At 38.7% G+C, this 26,962-nt stretch overlaps 1 protein-coding gene across 16 annotated transcripts in view; it reads right to left on the minus strand.

Moving 5' to 3' along the window:
• Nucleotides 1-26,962, minus strand: part of EZH2 (enhancer of zeste 2 polycomb repressive complex 2 subunit) — a 76,168-nt gene that overhangs the window by 27,334 nt on the left and 21,872 nt on the right. For 5 of the 16 annotated variants that reach the window (XM_055115496.2, XM_034965165.3, XM_034965166.3 and 2 more), the window contains exons 2-3: nt 11,800-11,923; nt 11,125-11,253 (exon numbers count right to left, since the gene is read on the minus strand). In XM_055115496.2, the coding sequence (XP_054971471.1) occupies nt 11,125-11,253; nt 11,800-11,916 (246 nt within the window). In that variant the 5' untranslated portion in view covers nt 11,917-11,923. Of the gene's footprint in view, nt 1-1,812; nt 1,992-11,124; nt 11,254-11,799; nt 11,924-15,075; nt 15,151-26,962 lie in introns of those variants that run through there. The other 11 variants (XM_055115498.2, XM_055115499.1, XM_057302779.2 and 8 more) reach the window with 5 other exon arrangements.

The raw sequence follows: 26,962 nt of genomic DNA on the forward strand, positions 1-26,962 counted from the left end.
TGACTGCAACACCCGTGAGCTTAATTAATTACTGCACTGTAGTTCTTGCCCTTGCAATGCTCATGGGGTAAAATAACAATTACAGCCATGCAGTATTTACTATATAAAACAGAGACATGGCTGGGCACAGTGGCTCAAGCGTATAATCTCAGCACTTTGGCAGGCCAAGACGGGCAGATCGCTTGAGCCCAGAAGTTCAAGACCAGCCTGGGCAACATGGGGAAACCCTGTCTCTACTAAAAACACACAAAAAATTAGCCCAGCAAGGTAGCACGTGCCTGTAGTCCCAGCTACTTGAGGGGCTGAGGTGGGAGGATCACTTGAGCCTGGGTGACAAAGGCTGCAGTAAGTCGTGATCAGCACCACTGCACTCCAGCCTGGGTGACAACGGGAGACCCCGCCTCAAAAAAAAAAAAAAAAAAAGAAAAAAGAAAATAGAGACATAATGTAATAGGAGCATCTCCTCCAACAACAACTTATTAATACTACCAAGTCTTCTTTCCTTCTTTCTACTTAACTGGGTAAATTTGGGGGTGGAGGTGCTTATAATTACTGAATATACTGAATATAATCACTGATACTGATAGTATCAAATACTATCCAGTGACAAAGTACAAAACAATTTTCATTTCTTAAAAAAAAAAAAAATCCGATTTTTTTTACATTTGGCAGGAATAAATTAATTCTGTGGCTTCTGAAGGAAGAAGTGCTTTTAAAGCTTAATGGGGAGTGGGCTGCCTCTCCGACTCTGACTTATTCACCTGCTTTAACACCTAACTCCAAAGTCGCACATAAGGGTTAGAGAATGAGTTTTCAACTATGACAAAGAAGGAGCACTGGCTTTGCTTCATCTATGGTTGCTCTAGTGATACAGCAAATACTCTGCAAATTCTGAATGAAGTCAGCTGATTTTTCCCATTAACAGAAAGAACTTATGGAAGCACAGAAAATATTAAGGCACAGGCTGCAGCACTACATACTACTTCCAGTCCCATACCTCTGTCATACCCCAGTATCCCATCGCCTCAGTTCTGAGTCATGCGAGAGTCACTAAGAGACAAGAAATAAGCTCTCTGAGGGCAAAAGCAGCTGAGCCAAGTGTGGCTTCACCTCTGTCTTGAAACGATACTCAGCACAGTGTCTCAAAAAAACAGTAGGCACTCAAAAAATGTTTCTGGAATGAACAGACTACACTTGATGATTTTCTCTAATGGAGACTTCAATTTCTGTTTCAAGCTAAGAGAGCACCTATTTAGAAAACTGATGGTCTACCCCCACCTCATTGTATTTCTAGTATCTAGAAACCTATCCCATTCTTTACTATTAACCGTAACTAACAACCATATTCCTTTCATTTATGAAATATTCAAATGCAAAAGCATTTGTTGGTGAAAACAAACGTGGGATTCTTATTTATTGACTTACAGAAAAATTACTCAAAAATCCCAGTTACTTACCAGCAACTTATTTTTCTTTGAAAATGTATCATCCTTGACAGTTTACATAATTAAGTCTCATGTCACTCAGAGTAGTGAAAAGAATTTTTACCTCATGGGTCTCCACATTTCACCTGGTCAGAGCCATGTGTCCTGGACTCAGGAACTTACTAGGAGACCTTTATCAACAAATTAGATTCTCTAATTCCAGTTCCAACTTGAGGATCACACAAGGAAGTTAGAGATGATTCATCATCAATGGTTTAAAAAAAAGGGGGATGGGGGGGACTAGATTCATTACCAAGGATGCTACATTTTCAGAGAAACACAGCTTACTGGTAAGTAACCAGGTTCCTCTGAGGATGGATAGACTTACATCAACCAGCTGGTACAATAGGCGACTGTGTGGCTGGACCACTGGGAGCTGGAGAGGGAAGTCAAGCCAAAAATAGTAGTTGTAGGAGTACACAACCAAACTGAGACTCTTGGCAGAAGGCTGGTTCCAAGTAAAAACTGTGTTATGGAAAATCGTAGAGGGAAGAGCAGGTGAATGGCCTGCAGGGAAGGGAAAGAAATTAACACACCCTACTATGTGCCAAGCACTGTGCTAGAGACTTTACCAAAGTTAGCTTCTTTAAATTTCACAACTACCCTGTGAGGTAGGTATGACTCCCCATTTTACAGTGGACATCCCAAAGACAACAGCCATGGCCGTCCTGCCTCTGCATAATCTTTAACATGAGAAAGGCTAAGTCCAACTTCCATATAGTAGGGGAAAACATACAATCAATTAGCCAAGTAAAAAATATTCTCAGATACTGGTTGGTCCATTTATTTCATGCCAGAGACACAGTAAACTGTTGACATTGTCTAACATCCTGTAGCCTTTCCATGTGACAACAGCGAGGAAGGTGCAGGAAGGTCGGCACTCCAGGAAAGGAAGAGTCAGAAGAAAGCATCAGCTGTCACCAAGTCTAGAGAAAAGCTGGGGGTGATTTCTGAAACTACCCTATATTCTGCAGGACTTGAGGAAAGAAAAGATAACACGCCCAAGTTTTAAATTAGCTAGCCCTTCTGGTGAAAATGACCGTGTATATAATTTAAGTTCAGGCTACTTTTATGCAAAGTAAGTACTGAAGAAAAACTGCAATGAGATAAATAGCAAATTTGGATAAAGTAAAGAGAAGCTCAGTAATGGAAGTGAATTCATTATCAGGTTGAGAAGGCAAAATAGGAGAAGGGAGATTGAAGACGACACTTGAAAAGAAATGAGTCGCTCCAACAGGAGAGAGGCAGAAATAGAAACGGAAGAAAAAACCCTGTTAAGATATTGACACAGATGTATTTAATGAAAGCAACTAATCAAGTGTTGGAGTTAAGAAATGAAAAAGAGTAATTCATATCAGATTGTAAGTTATTTCAGTTTGTGTTGTTCAGTATTTGTTACAGACCAATTCCACATTGGGTGAAGAACCTCTACCCTACAACACAAGGGTATTTGCTTCTCAGTTCACTTTTATCCTGTAATTAACGGTTTCTACATTCCAAGGGGCGGGGAATGATAACACAGCATTTAACATAGGACATTTGGAATACAGTATCAGGAAGTTTAGACTCCTTTTTTTTTTTTTTTTTTTTGAGACAGGGTCTAGCTCTTGTTGCCAAGGTTAGAGTGTAGTGGTGCAATCATGGCTCACTGCAGCCTCAAACTCCTGGGCTCAAATGATTATCTCACCTCAGCCTCCCGAGTAGCTGGGACTACAAGTACGTGTCACCACATCTGGCTAATTTTTTTATTTTTTATTGAGATGGGATCTCACTATGTTGCTCAGGCTGGGAGGAAATTTAGATCCTTAAAGCTCTTCCTCGCATCCTACCTTCAGAAGCCGGGCCCTGAATGAAAGGAATCACAAACATGCAAACCTACTTAATCCTAGGTTAAAATCCTGAAGGGCTGTTAAGGTAAATCATTCCCTCATCTGCAGCTTTGCGGAAAAACTCCAGTTTTGCTAAGTACCGGAGATCAGAAACAGAATAATCATCACAGGTAGTAAGCACTCAAAAAAGTACATGAAGCAGGTAACAAGAGTGATGTTCATCCACCACATGTAAACTCAAATTTCTAATTCAATAACAGTCCTGTGAGTAGAAAAAAGAACAATTTCTGTCATTGGGGGAAAAAACAACTAAAATGGAACAGAGAGTATTATATAAATCTATAGTTTATATAGGCTGTGGCAGTAAAATTGTTTTGAAGCCTTGCTTAAATCAGTGGATCTGGGTTTAATACTACAAAGTAGTAGAGGTTCAAGTGAGTGGGCAAGACCAGGCGCAGTGGCTCAGGCCTGTAATCCCAGCACTTTGGGAGGCCAAGGTGGGCAGATCACTTGAGGTCAGGAGTTCAAGACCAGCCTGGTCAACATGGTGAAACCCTGTCTTTACTAAAATACAAAAATTAGCCAGGTGTGGTGGTGCATGCCTGTAGTCCCAGCTGCTCTGGAGGCCGAGGCACAAGAATAGCTTGAACCCAGGAGGCAGAGGTTGAGGTGAGACAAGATGACGCCACTGCACTCCAGCATGGGTAATAGAGCAAAACTCTGTCAAATAAGGAAGGAAGGAAGGAAGGAAGGAAGGAAGGAAGGAAGGAAGGAAGGTGAGTGAGCAAGATGGCACAGGCTGTGGTTTCTGAAGGGAAACACTTCAGGTCTTGCTCGAGTGGTAGAACTGCCCAGGGAACCACCAACCAAGAAGGCTGATTCTGCTGATCTTCGAAAACAAGTTTACAACTGCTCCTCACTATTCATTAATTACTCAGTAAATAGTGTTGAAACAACCAGGAAACTAAAAAGAACAAAATTAAAAACCAAATCCCCTACCCATTCTTTACACCAAAGGAAATTCCTGATGGGTTAAATGATATTAGAATATAAAAATGAAAACAGAGAACTAAAGGAAAGATAGGTAGATAATTTATAATCTTGAAGTGAAGAAAGACTTTTGGAACCTTTAAGAAAGACAAAAATTAAAAGAAAAAGAACTGTATAACCAAGATATACCAGAAATAACATCAAAATGGGGGGGGGGGGGAGAAGAATCTGCAAAACATACGACAAAAAAACTATTTTTTTTTGTTTTTTGTTTTTTTGAGATTGAGTCTTGTGATCTCGGCTCACTGAAACCTCTGCCTCCTGGGTTCAAGGCATTCTCCTGCCTCAGCCTCCCAAGTAGCTGGGACTACAGGCGCACACCACCATGCCCAGCTAATTTTTTTGTATTTTTAGTAAAGATGGGCTTTCACCATGTTGGTCAGGGTGGTCTAGAATTCCTGATCTCAAAAGGTCTGCCCACCTTGGCCTCCCAAAGTGCTGGGATTACAGGCGTGAGCCACTGCACCCAGCCAAAACTAGTATTTGTAATATACAAAAAGTCCTTATGAATCATAAGAAAAGCCCAACCTAATTGCACAAGATCCAACACTGTAACAGCCAATTCACAAATATAAACAAACAGTAACTGACATTTAACTTCACTGAATAATTAAGACACGGTATAACCAATTCTAACAATGTTTTACCTATTGGACTGAAGATTAAGATTGATAATATTGTGTTGAGAATATAGGTAAACAGACATTCCATAAACAGCTGGTGGGGGTGTAATGTAAAACTTTTGAGGGTGCATTTGGTAATATCTGCTAAATTTTTAAACATGCATATCATCTTGATCTAATAATTCTATTTGTAGGAACTTCTACAGAATTACTCAAAAGATGCAAGGATGTATATAAAGTTCAGTACAGCACTGATTGCAAAAGTAAAAATTAAAAATCTAAATGTCCATCAAGAATGGGGCAATAAATTATGGTATATCCATAATGTCAAACACTACATATTTTTTAAAAGAATGAAAATCTGGACAGAGGTTGTAAAGTGATGGCCCAAAATGGAAAGGATGTGTATCTGGCCAATAATTTTTAAAAATAAAATATTATTAACCTCCTAGTATATATAGAAAATGAAATCTGAAAGAATAAAAGCCAGAGCAGTTGGACTACAGGGACTTTTGCTTTCTGTTTTACCTATTTCTGTGTTATCTAAATTTTTACAATAATCATTTTACAATGATCTGTTCAGTGGAGAGAAAAAGATAAAACTTTTAAACTAGTTTCATTAGCCCAACAGGTAGTCACATTAGCTAGTATAAAACTGCCTTGTTGGGTAGCTTATGAAATCTGCCCAGCCTTTCCAAAATGTTACTCAAGTGATATTCTTTTATAAAATCTGCTAAGAGAAGGTAAGACAGAATCCTAAGGAGTAAATTTAAGTCAATCCCTATTATAAAGCTAAATTATGGCAAAAGTCCTCGGTCTAATGCAATTTTCTTGTTTCTTCAGAGAATAAAACAATTTCTAACATTCCAGATTAACCAAGCACTTTTGTTTGTCTGGATTTGTTGTTTTATTTTTAAATAGTTGTCAGAACTCAGTTTTGCATTTGGGGAAGATACATGATCTTTATAACAGTAATTTATAAAACACAAACTATATATACAATATTCTAGGAGAAAAACTACAAATGAAAAGCAACTTCTCCTAGTTTTATTAGTTGCCTAAATTTGACTTTTTAAAATTCACCTTTTAAACTGAAGATATATAATCAAATTTAAAATATAAACATAATAAATGACATGTATTTAATATATGATGCTATATGAACTCAAATATCACAAATGACCTTTTTTTTTAAGCTAACCCTTTGGAAAAGCATAAAATGCTTATATTAGTTTCTGCTCAAAAGGAAAAAAAAAATCCTTATATGATCATTTAAGAAATGTTACATCTATTTCAGCCTAAATAAAGCCAGAAAGAAAGCAAAGGCTGCATGGATTTACAAGTTATACAGGTGGGAACGACTGACAGTTAACCTAACAAGACTCAACTCTCCAAGTAAATACCAATAATAGTTAAAAGAGGCAAGGAGCTACAGAAAGCAACTCAGAGACCACTTCCTTGAGGCAATAAGAATGAGTGTATATGTTCAGACTAAGAGTAAGACAGACACTTGAAGAGCCATCCACTTAATTCAAAGACATGAGAAAAGTGACCAGCTTTCTGCCATATTTGCTCAAAAGGTTCATGAGAATCTAAACCTATAGGGCCTATAATCCTGCAATGTATAAAGAAACCATGTTACTACACTCAAAGAATGTATCTGAGTAAAGTACACTAAATTATACATGAAATACACTAGGATATTATTTTTTTCTTTGTAAACAGTGACTAAATTTTCATTTACAATTAACTGAAGGAACTTCATTACTAAATCAATAAAAAATGCAATCGAGTGTTTACATGTAACAGGTATTTTTCTTCTCCTTCAACAAAAATGTTAAGTCCAAAGTGCCAACATACAAAATAATTTACACATTATTTTGATAGAAGCTTCTCCCCCAAAAAAATCTGCTAATATCAAATGCTAAGCAATGAACTTAAAATCATTTCAAATATTACTACAAAGAGCAAATCTGTAAATATTTAAAAGTCCAAAAGTTTTTAAATTCTTCATATGAGGACCGTGATCCCCTTCTGATGCTGCTTCTATTAAACATTCTGAAGCCCCAAGAATATACACCATATTCTCTCTTTTCATTAGTAAACAAGATACAAAACTCTTACAAGAACATTATATTCTCCTGGGAATCTAGAAATGTATATTGGCAAGATGGATTAAATTACTAAACTAATCATACCATTTGCCCAGAAGACAGGCATTATCTAAGCAAACCTCTCTTTCAGTCATAACACATACAGTAGAAAACATTTTGATATGAAGTCAGTGAAGGAGAAGTGTCTTGTGATTATCAGCAAGAAATGGGCAGATGTACGAAAAAGAAATACATTAATGAGAACCTCAAGAGTAACTCTTAAACCAGTTTCTTCATTAAAAATGGAAAAAGAGACACAATGAAGAATACAACTACCAATTTGAAGACCTACAGAACATAGTTATTACTGGTTGACAAGACAAAGTTATGAAAGTCACCTAGTAACAATTTCTTGACTAATAGTGACATATTATGGGAATAAAATGTACATCCCTTGACCTATATGTATTGATTAATGACAGTGTGAAGCTGGATGCTTCTTTAAAAGATTAACTTAAGAATAAAAGAAATAAACGTAAAACAGATATAGTCACTGTCTTCAAAAAGTCAGAAGTGTTTTTTAAAAGTAAACACATTCTGTATTAAAATTCTATGAACAATAATGCTTAGGTTCTATAATCTCAAAAACAAAAAAAAAAAGAGTTGCCCTAAAGTATCTTAAAAACACATTAAGGGACGGGTATGGTGACTCACACCTGTAATCCCAGTACTTTGGGAGGCCAAGGCAGATGGATTGCTTGAGCCCAGGAGTTCAAGACCAGCCTGGAAAACATGGTATGACCCTGTCTCTACAAAATAATACAAAAAAATTAGCCCGATGTGCTCGGTGGCTCACACTTGTAATCCCAGCACTTTGGGAGGCCAAGGTGGGTGGATCACCTGAGGTCAGGAGTTCAAGACCAGCCTGACCAAAATGATGAAACCCCATCTCTACTAAAAATACAAAAACTAGCTGGGCATGGTGGCATATGCCTGTAATCCCAGCTACTCAGGAGGCTGAGGCAGGATAATCGCTTGAACCTGGGAGGCAGAGGTTGCAGTGAGCCGAGACTGCACCACTGCACTCCAGCCTGGGCAACAAGAACGAAACTCCGTCTCAAAAAAAAAAAAAAATTAGCCCGATGTGGTGGCGTGTGACTGTAGTCCTAGCTACTCAGGAGGCTGAGGTGAGAGGATCGCCTGAGCCCGGGAGATCAAGGCTGCTGTGATTGTACCACTGCACTCCAGCCTAGGCAACAGAGCAAGACCCTGTCACAAAAACAAAACAAAACCACACACAGTAAGAAAACCACATACTAGAGATGTGGTCTTTGGGTTCAAATGCAGAGCTCCCTGACCTGAAGTCAGCATCTAAAGCACTCACTTCAGTAAACTTTTGTCAGACATTCTTTACCAAAATAACTTGGAGAAAATCAGTCATTTTCAAACTGAGTATATCCACTTCTACAACTACAAATGGGAGTATAAGTTTAAGACCTGACAAAAGAACTAAAAATTGTCATTGATTTGTCATGCTGCAGAGGATTTAAATTGAAGACACCAGCACTTACATATAATTAGCTTATAAAAGCAAGCAGTTAATTAAAACAATGCTATAATGGCACTTCAAATGTTGAATGCTATAGACTTTACGTGTTTGAATCAATACTGCAGTCTGAAATTCTGCCAAGCCTACCACTACGAAAGTCTTTGCCAAACAAGAATCACTTTTATTTTCTCCTCCCTACCTGACCTACTTCAGACTAGAATCTTTCAAATATATAAAAGAAATAATATGTAGATGGAAATGCTTAAACGAAAGAAAAAATAAACAGGGATATATTCTCATCTGAAAAGTCAGGAGGTTGGACCATGAGACCACTACAGTCCTTTTTAGCCCTAAAGCTTTACGATTTATTGTGATAACACCAAGAAGCTTATCACAAACGATATAAACTCTCGCTTCTAAAAGTCAGTGGTGATGGTTTAAAAAGGGGGAAAGGGGAAATAATAGATGGATCATCTGAAGCAGGATCAGCTACCAACACCAGCAACAAAAAAAATGACTGACCTTAATCAGGTCAGAGTTCTATGCAACAAAAACTGAATTCCTAAGGCTGGGGATTATTTTCCTCCTTTTCCCCCATATTCTGTGAAAATGTTTATTCTCAATCTGCGTGTGTGTGTGGTACTGTGGAAGTACTAACTTTAGAAAACAATTTTGTTTTATTAAAATGCTGATTTCTCACAATTTTTCACATAAACTCACGAACATTAGGTATCTTTATATTCAACGACTTGTCTCCATTTGACAAAATTAAAAGAAAATTTCAATTAGTAAATATCCACTTGAACAAACAATACTCTTAAATTTAATGCCAAATATACTATCAGCAATTCAAGTTGTATGTCAATAATGTACTTCACTAATACTTCATGTGTCTGAGCAAAGTGTGCTCTTCTGGGCCCACATCAGATCATTAGAGCAGGCAAACTGACTAAATGCTTCTAAGGCTCAGTTTCCTTGCCTGGATTAAAAAAAAAAAGTGTAATACTCCTTCCTTATCATGAAGATTAAAAGAGGTAATGTGTACAAAGTACCTAGCACAGTGACACAATTCATTATTGCTGTTGACTTTTATTATAAACCTAAGTTAGGCTTTTGGTAGCATTCTGAGATTCATAATGGGTGGCAAAAATAAGTTTTCCATGTGAATCTACCTAATTTCTCCAAATTTCTAAGATTTATTCCTCCAGAGAGAAAATGAGGTTTTTCTTTCAATTCAACATTTCTAAAAGGTCACCAGATAAAAACTTTCAAAGCAATTACTTAAAAGCCCCATCCTTATTCCCTTTAAGAACGTTCTGATGGGCATCAAAAAGAATCCCTTTCCCCCATGCCACTGACCTCTAACATCTAGGCTCTGGCCTGTACCAGATGAGGAGGAAAGTGTCAGTGTATAATCAATATTTATACAATTATAAGTCAGAGCTTTACAGAGGTGTCACCTAACAAAACGCATAAATGACTAAGAATCATTCCAAGTGTCACCATCAAGACCACCAGAATATCACTAAAATCTGCATTAGGATTATGTCTGTTGCTACTGGGATATCACTGACAAGTCTTTGAAGCTCATATGTCACACAATCTCCAGAAGGCCTCATACAATAGCAAATTGTTGCTTGTTACAATAATGTTATATTAAAAATGGCTACTCGTTGAAAAATTATCTTAAAACAAATTCCATTGTTTAGGTGCTTCCCATATTTAGACATTCAGATAAACAATCTACTACATAGTGTAATTTTAATTCCAACTCACTCTTTCCCCTTTTGCTTCAACTCCCCTTTAAATATCCTATGCCATGTCTTTCTGTACAACACAGGCACTTAAAAACAGAAATGCCTAAGCTATTTAGACTTTTGCCATTTTCTTCTCATCTTGCTGCAATCATGTTTTAACGGGATATTTAATTATAGATTCTACCATAGATTTACTGCCTTTCTTTGAAAATAGGAAACTCTTGGAGTAATTAAGAGCTAGCTCGTTCAGAAAGTACTATAGAAAAAGAAATTCCAATCTCTCAACACGAAATTTAAAAATTCTTATAGAGAGGCTTAGCCTTTGAACAAAATATATAATAAAAAGCTTTCTTGTCCATGAATATTAAAACATTTCTTACCACATGGCTAATTCAAATTGGGGTTACAACAGTGAGTCAGAAAACCTTGCTCTAAATAGTGATCTGATGAGGACATTAAAGAGTATTTGATTTAAAAGCTTTTTTTTTAAAATCAACATTCTTATAAAATCTAGGCATCTACCTAGTTCAAAGTATATTCCAAACACTTAGAACTCTGTTATAGGAATAGCTAATAGTGTGATCTACAGCAGCCATTAACAGTTGCACATTAAAAAGAAATAGCAATAAAAAGATGGACACCCTGAGGTCAATGATTTCCTCCCAATAAGCAAACAAATGTTCCAATAGCATAAACCAAAAGGTGATGATAATTACTACAACATGTTATGTTAACCAACCTCCCTAGTCCCGCGCAATGAGCTCACAGAAGTCAGGATGTGCACAGGCTGTATCCTTCGCTGTTTCCATTCTTGGTTTAAGATTTCCGTTCTTTCCAAAATTTTCTGACGATTGGAACTAAACATACTCTTAAAAAAAAAATGAAGGAGAGGAAAGGAGAAATTGTTCATTGTTAGAAAATGTATAACACCTGTAAAGCAGGTTAAAAATCTAGTGTATCCTCAAAAATATCAAGAACATTTTCTTAGGTGCATATAGATTTTACACTATAGTTTCCCACATTCAAATAATACAAAAACACCACATCTGTTATTTTATTGCAAGTGGTTAGAGAACAGGAAACGATTGCCATCCTTTCTTTGTTGACTGTGTGTGTATTTTTTTTTTTTATCACAATGACTTTAGAAACAAAATCATGAAATGCATCCCTTTATATTTAGGGATGCATTTCTGCAGCTGCATATGCAAATAAAAGTATACTAAACAAAGACTGATTAATGTGCATGGTATAATGTTAAGACAGATCAAGAACCTAAGCTTCCAAGTATTCACTCATCTTATTGTAAATACAAACTTGGCTAGAATTATTTTAAATAAAAACTTATTGAACTTAGGAGGGGAAAAAAAACCTATCCTTAATTGTATATTCATTTTCACAAAAGATAAAATTATACCTTTACTTCATCAGCTCGTCTGAACCTCTTGAGCTGTCTCAGTCGCATGTACTCTGATTTTACACGCTTCCGCCAACAAACTGGTCCCTTCTCAGATTTCTTCCCAGTCTGGCCCATGATTATTCTAAAAGCAATGGTTTCATATTAAAATCACTAATCTAACCAGCCTGAATATGATCACCTGTGTTTTAATCCGCAGCAAACTAACAATCAGTGAGGAAATGACACATATTACACTGTTGGCATTTACAGAAAGGTGCTCATTTGTGCTGCATGGTTAAATCCTTAAAACATTTCATTGAAAGTTTAAGTTAAACTTAAAATACACTTTTATTTACAAAAATTCTACACTAAATTGCAGCCATATTATAGGAACATGATCCCATTACAGGAATTAGGTATACTATACTATATCACAACCTAGTTTTTAACTCTATGAGATCCACATTTGTGGAGGGAAGAAAATATAAAGACAGATCCTGTTTTTCATCATTAAATTAGCTGTTACAGTAGCAAGGCATAATGGAATAATATAACTGAAAAAGGTAAATCCAAGAAGAAGTAAAATTTACAAACAGTACTAAAAGTAGAAAACATATAGTTCACCATATAATAAAATGTACAAAGGTACTCTCTCCCCACACACTTAACCATGCACCTCTCCTTAAACACTGTGATAAAGTCTGTATTTTTGCCTCTTGTGCCACCTTTATTAACATGAGGGGTTTCTGCTATCAAGCGAAAAGAGGAATGCAGGAAATGCAAAGTAAATTCTTCTGCCTTATCTTTAGTTGCAGGCTCTCAGAACCAATTATGTTTAAATGCGGGGACAGCTTATAGTTCACCAGATGTCTAATTCATACTGCAGAGTCCTCACCTTAAGTCTAAACAAGCGTCTTTTCCTAGAACATTTTCTCCTAAAGTATTAAAATCATCCTGTACCTTCAAATTATTAGCAGGACATTCTCTGTCAGGCTATGCAAAGCTTTACAGGCCACACTAACAATTTGTGCTTTATCTTAAGAACAATGAGAAGCCACTTTTAGTGTTTTAAGTAAAAGGGTGTGCGGTGAGGGAGTGAAAGAATAACTGCAACCATGTTAGATGATGCTGCAGCATAGCATCCCGACAAGGGGTGACAGAGGCTTCTACACCACACTGGCAATGACAGGGAAAAGTACGTGAATTCAAGAGTTGCTTAGGCCAAAATTCCACCAAATGATGATTTAAATATGGAAAGTGAAGAAGAAGGTGACTTTCTGGCTTGAGCAAATAAATGAGTAGGGCAGGCTTCATCTATTTGTTTACATAAAAACTTCATGCACAGAGAAAACTGCCTAAGAAGAAGATTTAGAGTAAGAGTCCTGAGGCCAATGGGTAACTTTCTACAGAAATACTCAACCACCAACAGATGACAGAGAAGGCAGATGGCTGTTTACTCAGAGCTGTAACAAAGGGGCGAAGAAATTCATTTTCTCAAGCATGTAATAAATATTATGACCCAAGCAGTGTATACGAACTTGAATAAAATGAATATACAAATATTATTAAATCCTTGCCCCTATGGAGCTGATAGTCTACCTAAGACAAAGGGAAAAATATAGTATGAGATAGACAGACATACTTCAGTATCCCTGGGGAACTGGTTCCAAGACACCCCTCGGATACCAAAATCCACAGATGCTCAAAAGTCCGTGATATAAAGTGGTGTAATATTTGCATATCACCTATGCATAGCCTCCCATATACTTTTTTTTTTACCTGGCTTCCTGGGATATAAGAGACTCCCATATACTTTAAATCACCTCTAGATTACTTATAATCCCTAATACAATGTAAATGCCATGTAAATAGTTGTTATACTGTATTGTTTAGAAAATAATGACAAGCAAAACAGTACAGACATGTTCAGTACAGATGCAACCATCTTTTTTTTCTGAATATTTTTTATCTGCAGCTGGTTAAATCCACGAATTCAGGATCCATGGATTTGGAACTCACGGATATGGAAGGCTGACTGTTTATACAAAAGCACTTTGGGAGAAAGAAAAGAATATTAGGAACTGCAGAAGGATGGCAGGAAAGGTAACAAGGAACTCAATCTTAAAAGCTGAGCTGGATTTCAAAAGGCAAAGAAAGAACCTAAAGAAATCTTAGGTCTGAGCAAGAGAAAGCTGGACAGGGGGCAACTAAAGTCTGGCTGGCAGACATTTAACAAGAATGGACCTGGAGAGTGAAAGTCACAAATTAAAAGGACTAAGGACCTGAAGGGAACGAAGAGATAAGAATGGGCAGGAATTTGAGTGTATTTGACATAAAGAAGGCTGATGAAATCACCAAGATAGAACTATTCCAAGTGAAAAGTTTCCAAGCGTGGCCTTGCCTGCGAGTTGCTAACGTGGAATAAAGCTGACAGTCACTCGGATTAAGAAGGCTAAACTCAAGATGACCCCAGCTTTGAGGTAAAGCAGAAAATGGTGTTAGGAAGGCAGTGAGGTAGGACCAAAGGACATCAAAGATGAGGAGAAACTGGAGCATTATTATTTTTTAAATAATTTCATGACAATAGTTTTCTTCCTATCTGCTAGTTAGTTAACAGATGAACTCAACTAATTCTATGCAAATTACTTAAGACCACTTAGCGCTTCCAAGGCCTAGGAACTAGAAAGAAAAGGAATCAGATAAAAAGGAATGATCTGTAGCCTCATTCGCTCATAGGCTAATCACCTCTAGTCCATCTGCTGCCTAGACAAATTTCTCCTTGGAGGTAGCACCCCTGTGCAATAAGGCCTAGGGTAGTAACGTGTTTAGTTTTCACTGATGTATAATGTGGGTGTTATTACAATTTCTTTTTTTTTTGAGATGGAGTCTCACTCTGTCCCCCAAGCTGGAGTGCGGTGGTGCAATCTCCGCTCACTGCAAGCTCTGCCTCCCGGGTTCACGCCATTCTCCTGCCTCAGCCTCCCAAGTAGGTGGGACTACCGGTGCCCGCCACCACGCCAGGCTAATTTTTTGTATTTTTAGTAGAGACAGGGTTTCACCGTGTTAGCCAGGATGGTCTCAATCTCCTGACCTTGTGATCCACCTGCCTCAGCCTCCCAAAGTGCTGGGATTACAGGTGTGAGCCACTGCGCCTGGCCTACAATTTATTTTTTAAGATACATATTTTATGTCTTGATGAAGACATTAGTTAGCATTTTATGTTTTAGTACTAGAACTGTCCTTGTCTAATATTCTGGAAGACTTTCCATGCTGTTTCTACCATTAATAACATACCTAATAAAGTATATCATGACAAATCTACAGCGTCCAGGTAGTTCTTTGAAAGTGTAAGACTAAATAGGTAGACCTGTGAAAGAATATTAAAATTTAAAGTACCAATTAAAAGGATGTTTTACACAAAACAAACTCCCACCATCATAGCATTTATAACATATTAAAATCACATTTTCATGTATTTCACTCTATTCCCACTGTAAGTGCTTCAATAGCAAGAACCACTTTTACTCATTTGTAAAATCCCAGAGCCTGTGTGTGCCTGATAATTGTACAGTAGTCCCCGCTTATCTCCCAAGACCGCCCCCCGCCAACCCCACAGTGGATGCCTAAAGCTGCAGATAGTACTAAACTCTAAATATACCATGTTTTTTCCCATACGTACATACCCATGAAGTTTAATTTATAAATAAGGCACAGTAAGAGATTGACAGCAATAACTAATGGTAAAATGAACAATTATAACAATATATTGTTACAAAAGTTACGTAGCTAGAGTCTTCTCTCTCTCAAAATATCGTAACATTTTCAGACTGCAGTTTGACTGAGTAACTAAAACCTTAGAAGGTGAAATTGTAGATTGGGGGTGGGGCGGCTATAGACTTAAAAACAAGCAAACAAACAGGTCTATTAACCCACATGAATAACGAGTAGCTTGTATCTTATCAGCATATCATTTGTAAAGCTTAGCTATAGGTATGAAAAGGAAGGGTGGCCTATCCATGCTTGAGCCAAAAAATGAGGTAAAGTGCACCCTATTATCAAGAAACCCCCCGCAAAAGGAGATAAATCGCAGGGTCAGTTAGGACCCTGTGGTTCAGTTGTCCCTACTACCAGTTAGAGATCTTGAGCCTAAAACTCAGTTTCTGGAATTTCTTTTTTAAAAGGAAGCTGATATTGCCTTAAAGACCTTATCCATAAAACCTACCTCAAAGTCTGGCAACAAAAACGAAATATACATGCAAACACACTTGGTTCTGTGCCTGGCATATAGTGAGCCTTTAGATGTTAGCTCCCCTGACCTCCTTCCCCCACAACAAACGACAGGCTCAAATCAGGCCTCTGACTCCATTTTCAGTGATCTTTTCACAACACCACAGCCAAGTAAGCATAGTATTAAAACACAGATTCAAGGCCACGTACAGTGGTTCAAGCCTGTAAACCCAGCATTTTGGGAGGCCAAGGTTGGAGGACTGAGCCCAGGAGTTCAAGACCAGCCTAGGCAACATAGTGAGACTCCCATCTCAAATCAATAAATAAGCAAGCAAGCAAGCCAGGTGTAGTGGTGCACACCTGTGGTCCCAACTACTCAGGAAGCTGAGGTGGGAGGATCTCTTGAGCCTGTGAGGTGGAGACTGCAGTGAACTGTCTTCACACCACTGCACTCCAGCCTAGGTGACAGAGCGAGACCCTGTCTCAAAAAAAGTAAAATAATAAAATACAGCTCTAAATATTCATATATTGGCAGACGCCTTTATTTAAACGACTTCTACTGAATGGACACTGTGTAAATACATATGGTTTTTAAATTTTTCAAAGATTTGTTTAGTTTCATAGGTGAAATCCCACTAGTATGAACTTTATCCAGAATACAAAAGCAGCTTTTCCTGTTCAAAACAGATTATACCTCTATTCATTAAAACAAAAGTCTACCTGTATACAGTGAAACCAAAACAATGGCTCTTTAATACAAAAGCCAAACCAGAATATGGCAGGAGCCCATCAAAGCTTTAGCAGAATGTAGTGACACCTCACAGATTTACATTTATATAGGTTAACTAAAATTAAGGGCAATTACAGTGTTCACAATCTATTTTGTGAATCAAACCAAACTCAGAAATACCCTGAACACCATGCCTTACCATCTTACTTTATCCCACTAGAGTAGATGCTATGTTGTTTTTGCCACCCAGGGTCAATTCACCCTTCTCTTGGGAACTTCACACCAACTCTTCTCTGAGAACTACCAAGTACACTGGAGGAAGCTGACTCAAGCTGCTTGTGACCCTGGCCTGACCAAGGTACATCTCCCTAGACATAGTGACCAGTACAGGGTTAGATACACGGCCACAATCAGTGCAGTCACAGTGAAAATCTCAGGTTTCCTGCAATGCTAGGACAAGAATGCTCACTCTTCTCCCCTTAGGTCTAAATCTGGAAAAATGTTTGCCCAAGGACTTGTTGGAAGCCATCTTGGAGAAGAGCCTACAAAGAACAGAGTCAACAACGACAAAAAACAAAAGTCAAAGCCAAGAAAGAACTGTAGTCTCATGACCTAAGCCCTAAGTCAGGCAGACCTTCCCAAATTTCGGAACTATTCAGTTATATGAACCAAGAAATTCCCATCTTTTTTTTTCTTAATACAGAGGGTATCTGAGATACATATTTATTACTGAGACCATATATACAGTTGTTCCTCCATATCCACGGAGGATTAGTTCCAGGACCCCCAACAGATACCAAAATCCACAAAGACTCAAGTCCCTGATATAAAATGGTACACTATTACATAACGTATACACATTCTCCCATATACTTTAAACCAGCAGTCTCCAACTTTTTTGCACCAGGGACTGGTTTTGTGGAAGACAGTTTTTCCACAAAGAGGGGAGAGGGTACATGGTTTCAGGATGAAACTGTTCCACCTCAGATCATCAGGCATTAGTTAGATTCTCATAAGGATGGCCGGGCATGGTGGCTCATACCTGTAATCCCAGCACTTTGGGAGGCCAAGGCAGGCAGATCACTTGAGGTCAGGAATTCGAGACCAGTCTGGCCAACATGGTAAAACCCTGTTTCTACTAAAAATACAAAAATTAGCTGGGTGTGGAGGCAGGTGCCTGTAATCCCAGCTACTCAGGAAGCTGAGGCAGGAGAATCACTTGAACCCGGGAGGCAGAGGTTGAGGTGAGCCAGGATCATGCCACTGCACTCCAGCCTAGGCAACACAGTGAGACGAGACTCCGTCTCCAAAAAAAAAAGATTCTTTTAAGGAGTGTGCAACCTAGATCCCTCACGTGTGCAGCTTACAATAGGGTTCACGCTCCCGTGAGAATCTAATGCTGCTGCCAATCTGACAGGAGGCGGAGCTCACCTCCTGCTGTACAGCCCAGTTCCTAACGGGCCACAGACGGGTACCAGTCCACGGCCTGGGGACCCCTGCTTTAAAACCATCTCTAGATTACTAAATACCTAATACAATGTAAATATTACATAAATAGTTGTTAAACTATTATGTTTAGGGAATAATGGCAAGAAAAAAGTATGTACATGTTCAGTACACACACTTTTGTTTCTTTTCAAGTATTTTTACCCACAGTTGGCTGAATCTACAAATGTGGAATCCCATTTACAGAGGGCCAACTGTATAGGAACATCTGAATTAATGGAAGATGGGCTCTCATAGCCTACTTCATTATCACCAACAGCATCGTCAGAAAAAGTAGAGCTTCCTCCATCCTCTCAGGTTTACAGAGGCCCCAGGACATGGCCAAGACACACCTTCCTACCTACCTCTCAGGTGGCCAGGCCACACAAGTCCAAGGAATCAGCACTGTTCTCTAGGAGCTACGCCCCTACTCCACTTGTGAGAGGTATTTACCTAAATCAGACATTCCTGTCCCTCTTTACCCAGCTGCCAATAACTGAATAATTTGAAAAAAGTCCCATAGGTATTGTCAGAGCCCTTATTGCTTCTTTAAAAATTCTACCGGGAGGCGCGGTGGCTCACGCCAATAATCCCAGCACTTTGGGAGGCCGAGATGGGCAGATCATGAGGTCAGGAGATCGAGACTAACATGGTGAAACCCCGTCTCTACTAAAAATACAAAAAATTAGCCAGGCGTGGTGGCGGGCACCTGTAGTCCCAGCTACTCGGGATGCTGAGGCAGGAGAATGGCGTGAACCCGGGAGGCAGAGCTTGCAGTGAGCCGAGATCGTGCCACTGCATTCCAGCCTGGGCGACACAGTGAGACTCCGTCTCAAAAAAAAAAAAAAAAAATTCTACCTCAAGGATTTGCTACATCAAGGGAATGACCACCTATTTGGTCTGGCCAAATAAATGTTTCTGTTTCTATTTGTCTAAAGAAAACAATAAACTACATGTACTATTTATCCTTCTCAACTAAATTAATAGCAGCAACTTTGACTCTTAACTGAATACCAGGCTATGTAAGGTCAAATCCAAACCCAACAAGATGTAAGTAATATGATTACAATATTCTCAATGTCCTTCCTTTTAAAAATGTTTACTTCACAGCAAGACTGCCAAAAAATTGCCAATTTTGATAACTCTCCAGTCTTCAATAGTGCCTGTTTGTATGTTTAAATGCTTTGAAGGCAGCTGTTAGTATCATTTGGCAATTTCATTTATTTTTAATGTTACAATCCATTGTTTCAATATACTGAAATTTAAATCAATGGTAAATGAGATTTTGTAGGTAAGGATAAGAAAAACAATATAAAGAGAACTTAGACATATAGATGTTAAATTATTGGTAAGTGATAAAAATTAATTACTTAAGAGAAACAGATCCTATGCCTGAGGGGGAATATAGAAAAGCTGTCCCTGTAAAAAGGAAGACCATGAGAGAGGAATCCAGGAAAAGCAGGCACACAGTGCCATGCACTGGGCACTAGAATCAGGATTCAAAACAGACAAGATCAGAGATGGCAAGGAGAGTTCATCTCATACAACCACTTTGAGGGTTGTGTCCATAAGGATTCTTGGCCTTAGGCCAGGCCATGTTCTAGCTCAGCAGAGAGAGTGCTGTCATGATTAATAATGCCTGTTACACACATGGGGCAAAGAATTGGGGTAGCAGCACTCTCTATTTCAAACCAAATTCCAAGTAATAAACTAAACTAATAAGAGAAGAGTTAGTTGTATTAATTCTAAGTCCTATACACAGTATTCAACAAAAAGCAAGAGTTTGGACTCCAAAGCTCATTCCCTGGGTTCAGATCCAAGTTCTCCCACTTAGCAGCTGGGTGTGAAGTTGGCCAAGTTACTGCACATCTTTGTGCCTCACTCTTCTCATGAAAAAAGGCTAATTCAAGAGCCTCCACCTCAGAGTCATTGTGAGAAGTAAATTTATTTACGGTGCATAGACAGTGCCTGGCAGATGGTAAGCACTATATCAGCATTAAAAAAGTAGTGGCTATCAGCTGGGCACTGTGGCTCCCGCCTGTAATCCCAGCACTTTGGGAGACCGAGGCAGGTGGATCATGAGGTCAAGAGTTCAAGACCAGCCTGCCCAACATGGTGAAACCCCGTCTCTACTAAAAATACAAAAATTATCCGGGCGTGGTGATGCACGCCTGTAATCCCAGCTACTCAGGAGGCTGAGGCAGGAGAACTGCTTGAACCTAGGAGGCGGAGGTTGCAGTGAGCTGAGAACACGTCACTGCACTCCAGCCTAGGCGACAGAGCAAGACTCCATCTCAAAAAAAAAAAAAAAAGTAGTGACTATCAACTACATAAATGGCAGATGAGTAATATCAGGAATTACAACATTTATATTAAAAAGTTAACTCAATATAAAGACTTTTTTAAAATGATAAACTGTATGCAAATAAAAACAAAACAGGATGTCAGGGGATCTCAGGATAGAATGCAAACTATACAGCAAGTCTAACAGTATTATAATTTTATGAGATAATCTCATGGAAGGAGCAGGAGGTCGGGGGGAGCTCATCTACAGAACTTTGGACAATCTACACTGTACTCTAGCTGGTAAATTTGTTTCTCGTAAGGGTACCAGTCTGTAATTCTGAAAATACTCTACATGTACACTAGGGTTAAACAAATAAGTAAATAAAATGTAGATAATGTGTGCCAAGTTTCTCAATGTCACAGAAAGAAGTTACAAATAAGCAAGAGGTGGTGATGAATTAGTCAGATATATCAATATGAACTCACGTGTATTTTAAAATATATGCGGATAGATACAGAAACATAGGTATGTATGCACATGCAGGTTAGCTGAAATACCTGCATTTCCAGGGTCTGTCCAACAGAGGGCCTGGAAGCAGTGACACCCCAGGAGCAATAAAATAAGCATACCCTGCACCCAAGACTTTTGTTTCTAAATACCACCCTCCAATAAATACAAGGAAGCAGGGTCTGCAGAAACAGCTGATTCTAGGGTTGGGACAGGGAAACTACAAGGCAAGCCAGTAGAAGAAGGGAAATGCTCCAAAGATGAAAGGAGACGGATAGGTCCGAGACTGGAAGCAAACAGAAGAAACTCTCAGTGGCCAAAGCTGGAATAATTTGAGCAGCAGAGTAAATCATAACAGTATTATAACAGAATAAAATAATTATTCATGAGTCTATGATATAAATAAGTGATTAAATAAACAAATGGAGGAGAAGGAACAACTCTCCTGACAAGAATTCCAAATTGTCATACATGAGTGTATGTCCCCATTCTGGGAGGTAGAATTCAATTTCCTTCCCCCTGAGCGTGAGCTAGATTCAGTGATTCACTTCCAAAGAAGAGTCTGGAAAGGGAAACAGTAATGTTTCTGTGAAAAAAATCCATAACCATTAACATGAGCAATGGTAAGTACTGCTGTCATTATGTACTCCCCGGTGTGATGAAATGAGATGGGGATTTCACCTCTGTGGTATCCTTCCCCCAGACCTCAACCCATAACTTCAGTCTAATCATAAGAAAACATCCGATAAGCCGAAATCAAAGGACATTCTTACAAAACATCTGACCAATACACTTTAAAACGATTAAGAGGTCATGAAAAATAAGGAAATGCTGAGAACAACCACAGATCAGAAAAACTTAGGAGACATGATAACTAAATGAACTGTGGTATCTTGGATTGGATCCTGAAACCAACCAACCAACCAACCAACCAAAGAAAGACATTAGTGGAATAACTGGCAAAATCCAAATAAAGTCTTGAGTTTAGTTAATGACAACATACTGATACTGATTTCTTAGTTTTAACAAATATACCATGGCTATATAAATCCAAAATTATTCCAAAATAGGCCAGGTGCAGTGGCTCATGCTTGTTAATCCCAGCACTTTGGGAGGCTGAGGCAGGCGGATCACGTAAGTCAGGAGTTCAAGAGCAGCCTGGCCAATATGGTGAAACCCAGTCTCTACTAAAAATACAAAAATTAGCTGGGCATGATGGCGAGCACCTGTAATCCCAGCTACTTGGGAGGCTAAGGCAGGAGAATTGCTTGAACCCAGGAGGTGGAGGCTGCAGTGAGCAGAGATCGCACCTCTGCATTCCAGCCTGGGTGACAGAGCGAGACTCCGTCCCAAATAAATAAATAAATAAATAAATAAATAATTAAAAATAAAATTATTCCAAAATAAAGTTATTTGTTAAAGCAAATTAGGTTACATAACAACCCAATGTAAAGGCATTCATTTTTAAAAATAACATTCACTTTTAGAAGTGATAACAGAAACAAATTTTAAAATCTAAAAATGTTACATAAAATGTTAAATAGGAGAAACAAAAAATATGAATAGATGATTAGAATTATTTAAAAACATAGGGTTAAAAAAAAACCAGGTAGTGGCCAGGCGCAGTGGCTCACGCCTATAATCCCAGCACTTTGGGAGGCCAAGGCAGGCGGATCACGAGGTCAGGAGATTGAGACCATTCTTGCTAACATGGTGAAACCCCATCTCTACTAAAAATACAAAAAATTAGCCAGGCGTGGTGGCGGCCACCTGTAGTCCCAGCTACTCAGGAGGCTGAGGCAGGAGAATGGAGTGAAGCCGGGAGGCAGAGCTTGCAGTGAGCCTAGATAGCGCCACTGCACTCCAGCCTGGGTGACAGAGCAAGACTCTGTCTCAAAAAAAAACAGGTAGTAATTAAGAGAGCTTGTACTATTATTATTATTTTTATTATTATTTTGAGGCAGGGCTCACTCGGTTCCCCAGGCTGGAGTTCCGTGGCCCGACCGTAGCTCACTGCAGCCTGGAACATCTGGGCCCAAATGATAATCCCAGCTTGGCCTCCCATACTTTTATAAATCTTAACTTCAAAGGAATTTGAGGAAAAAAACTCCCAAATATAATTCTACTTTTTCAATTTTTTTGGAAGGGACAAGGTCTCACTCTGTCGTCCAGGCTGGAGTGCAGTGATGCAATCCCAACTCACTGAAGCCTCAAATTGCTGGGCTCAGGCAATCTTTCTGCCTCAGCCTCTCGAGTAGCTGGGGACTACAGGTGTACTCCACCACACCCAGCTAATTTTTTTTAATTTATTTTTTGTAGAGAAAGTGTCTCACTATAGTGTCCAGGCTGGTAATTCCACTGTTTTAAAACAGAAACTGTTACACAAACAATTTAAAAGGAAAAAAAAGATCTCCATAGCAGCCTATATGATGACATGTCTACTTGAAGAGATAATGCACTTTTAGGCTTCTACAGAATCTGAATCAAGGGAAGTAACTATGCCACTGACTGAACTTGTACTGATCAAACAACAAATCAAAAGGATTCTATACAATTCAGGGCCAGTTTAGTTGTGTTTAAAATGAAGAGAAAAACTGGTCTTTACCCACAGTGAGAGCACACAACTCAGAAAAGAGCATTTGAGTTTGCAGTTGAATAAAGAAAAGGAGAAGGGTTAATATGCATTCATTAAGTCAACAAATATTTATTGAGCATCTAATACAAGCCAGAGACTACAATAGAAACTGAAGACTCAGCAATTAACAATTAAAAATCTGTGACCTTATACAGCTTAAAATCTAGTTGGACAGAAACAGTTAAAAATAAAGTGTCAGGTGCAGTAGCTCATGCCTGTGATCCCAGCACTTTGGGAGGCTGAAGCAGGTGGATGACCTGAGGCCAGGAGTTCAAGACCAGCCTGGCCAACACGGTGAAACCCCGTCTCTACTAAAAATACAAAAATTAGCCAGGAGTGGTGGCACACACCTGTAGTCCCGGCTACTAAGGAGGCTGAGGCATGAGAATCACTTGAGCCCGGGAAGCAGGGATTTCAGTGAGCCAAGAATGTGCCACACTGCACCAGCCTGGGCAACAGAGCAAGACTCTGTCTCAAAAACAACAACAACAACAACAACAACAAAGTAAAATGTTTACATGTAAGATGATGTTGAGTGCTATGGGAGAAAAAACAATACAGGTAAGTGAGTTAAGGCAAGGGTGGCATACAAAGGAATGTGAGCTGAAGTACTCAGAGCCCCAGCTGTGTGGCAAAGCCCATGGGACACAGAGATCCCACCAACCAACGGCAGTTCACCAACAGCAAACCCAGGAGCAAACTATGTAAGAATATGTTTTCTGGTAAAGATTCCAGAAATAATTAGATTAAATATCCACTTAATGCAGGCTCAGTATATCCGCAACGCCTCAGTGATCAACACAGCTTTACAGAATTTTGATCAGGCATTAAAACTAGCATTCAAGAGTTGCTTGCTGGCCCCGTTCTGGTTAACTAGTAGGTCTCATTATCCTGAACAAAGACTAAAAGTTAACACCATTTTATAAAACATATTTATGCAAATAGCCATTCTCTGTTAGTATTATCAAGCCAAATTAAAAAAAACTGATTATAAAGCTGATCCTGAGGCTATGCCATTCTATAAGCTCTAACATTGACTATCTGGTTCTAACAAAATCTCATCCTTAAATATGTATAGCTAATTTGATGGTCTATATTTAATTTGTAAATCTGCTCTGGTTTTATCATAAGGAACTTACATGAAATCATATTCATAAAATTAAAGTTGAATTAACCCTGGGATTCCAATCAACACTCAAGTTTGAAAAACACTACATGAGAAAAAAAATGGAGAACTGAAGTAATTCAAGAATAAAGTGATAAGGGCCCTGACTGGGTTGACAGCAGTGGGCATAGAAGAAAAAAAAAAAGATTTTTAATTTTAGAATTAAAAACTAAGTCTAAAATTAAAAATCGAGATGCAATCATATGAGAAGGAAGAACAGGTCAAAAGACAACTGAGCCCTAAATCAGCCACTGCTACAACAGAGAATACAGAACTTCATTGAGGTTAATTATTCACATAGTAATTAGCTAGCATAGAAAAATAAAAACGGTAATTCAAAGTAAGAACACCATTAACACCATTCTTCAGCATTTTGGTCTCATGACCTGTTTAGTTTATATGTGTTATAGCTATTAACATTTAACATAATAGAAATGAAAAACTAAAGAGTTTTTTACAATTTACTTTTATTTTATTTTATTTTTTTGAGACAAGGTCTCACTCTGGCCCTGGCTGAAGTGCACTGGCGCAATCACGGCTCACTACAGCCTCGCCCTCCTGGGCTTAGGTGATCCTCTCACCTCAACTTTCCAGGTAGCTGAGACCACAGGTGCACACTACCATGTCTGGCTATTGTTTTCTATTTTTAGCAGAGACAGGGTTTCACTATGTTGCCCAGGCTGGTCTTGAATTCCTGGGCTCAAACAATCACCTCGCCTTGGCCTCCCAAAGTGCCGGGATTACAGGTGTGAGCCACTACACCTGGCCTGTTTTTTATTTTTGTTAAAAACTGTTATAGCAAGCCCTCAGTATCCATGGGGGTCTAGGGGGTATTGGTTCCAGGAACTTCATGGATACCAAAATCCACAGATGCTCATCTCTTATATAAAATGGCACAGTATTTGCATATAACCTATGCACATTCTCCTTTATACTTTAAATCTTCTGGCTCTAGATTACTTATGATCATCTAATACAATGTAAAATGTTACATAAATCCTTGTTATACTGTATTATTTGTATCTTTTTTTTTTTTTTTTTGGAGACAGAGTCTCACTCTGTCACCCAGGCTGGAGTGCAGTGGCGCAATCTTGGCTCACTGCAACCTCCGCCTCCAGGGTTCAAGCGATTCTCCTGTCTCAGCCTCCTGAGTAGCTGGGATTACAGGCGCACACCACCATGCCCAGCTAATTTTTGTATTTTTAGTAGAGACAGGGTTTCATCATGTTGGCCAGGCTGGTCTCGAACTCCTGACCTCAGGTGATCCACCCGCATTGGCCTCCCAAAGTGCTGGGATTACAGGCATGAGCCACAGCGCCCGCCCTGTTCTATTATTTTATTGGCTTTTTTCCACAAGTATTTTTGATCTGCAGTTGTTGAATGCACAGAAGCTGAACCTGAAAATATGGAGGGCCAACTGTACCTAAATAACACATTTTTAAAAAGAAACTATTTTCCTTTAAAAAAAATTAGTGAGTGAGGGCAAGCGTGGTTGCTCATGCCTGTAATCCTAGCACTTTGCGGGGCTGAGGCAGGAGGACCACTTGAGCCCAGGAGTTTCAGACCAGCCTGAGCAACATAGCCTTCTTTTATTTAAAAAAAAAAAAATTAATTAATTAGTAAGTGGTGTTTTACATTTTTGCCAATTTCTTTAATATCTGTCTAATAGGAAACAGATTCTCGTAACTGTTTCTGCATTCAATCTGTTCCAATATGTTGTTTTGGTTCAAGTATATGAAGAAAATCCAATCTCAAACATACTTAGCTTAGAAAAGGGAGAGTGTTTGAACAGCCTTCTGAGGTCATTGTGGATCTCGTGCTTTGATATTACACCAAAACAGTTCTATTAAAAAGTGGCTAGTTCGGTTCACAACTCAATCTCACAGGTGCTTTTCCTCAAAATAACCACCATACTTCAGTTAGCAGTGGTAATTTCTTTCTTACAAGATTAGATGCAACATGGAATCAGAAATTGTATCAGTGAACTTTTCCTACTCTGCCACATTAACATTCATTAGTCTATTCACTTTAAATGAATCTTTAACTCAGGCACAATGTTATAAATCATCATTCCTCATCTAAAAAGTACTGGTCCACTGAGTTACGCAGATTTTCCAGAAGTTGGCATATTTCAAAAAATCATGT

This window comes from Pan paniscus, chromosome 6, assembly GCF_029289425.2.
Source record: "Pan paniscus chromosome 6, NHGRI_mPanPan1-v2.0_pri, whole genome shotgun sequence".
NCBI lineage: Eukaryota > Metazoa > Chordata > Mammalia > Primates > Hominidae > Pan > Pan paniscus.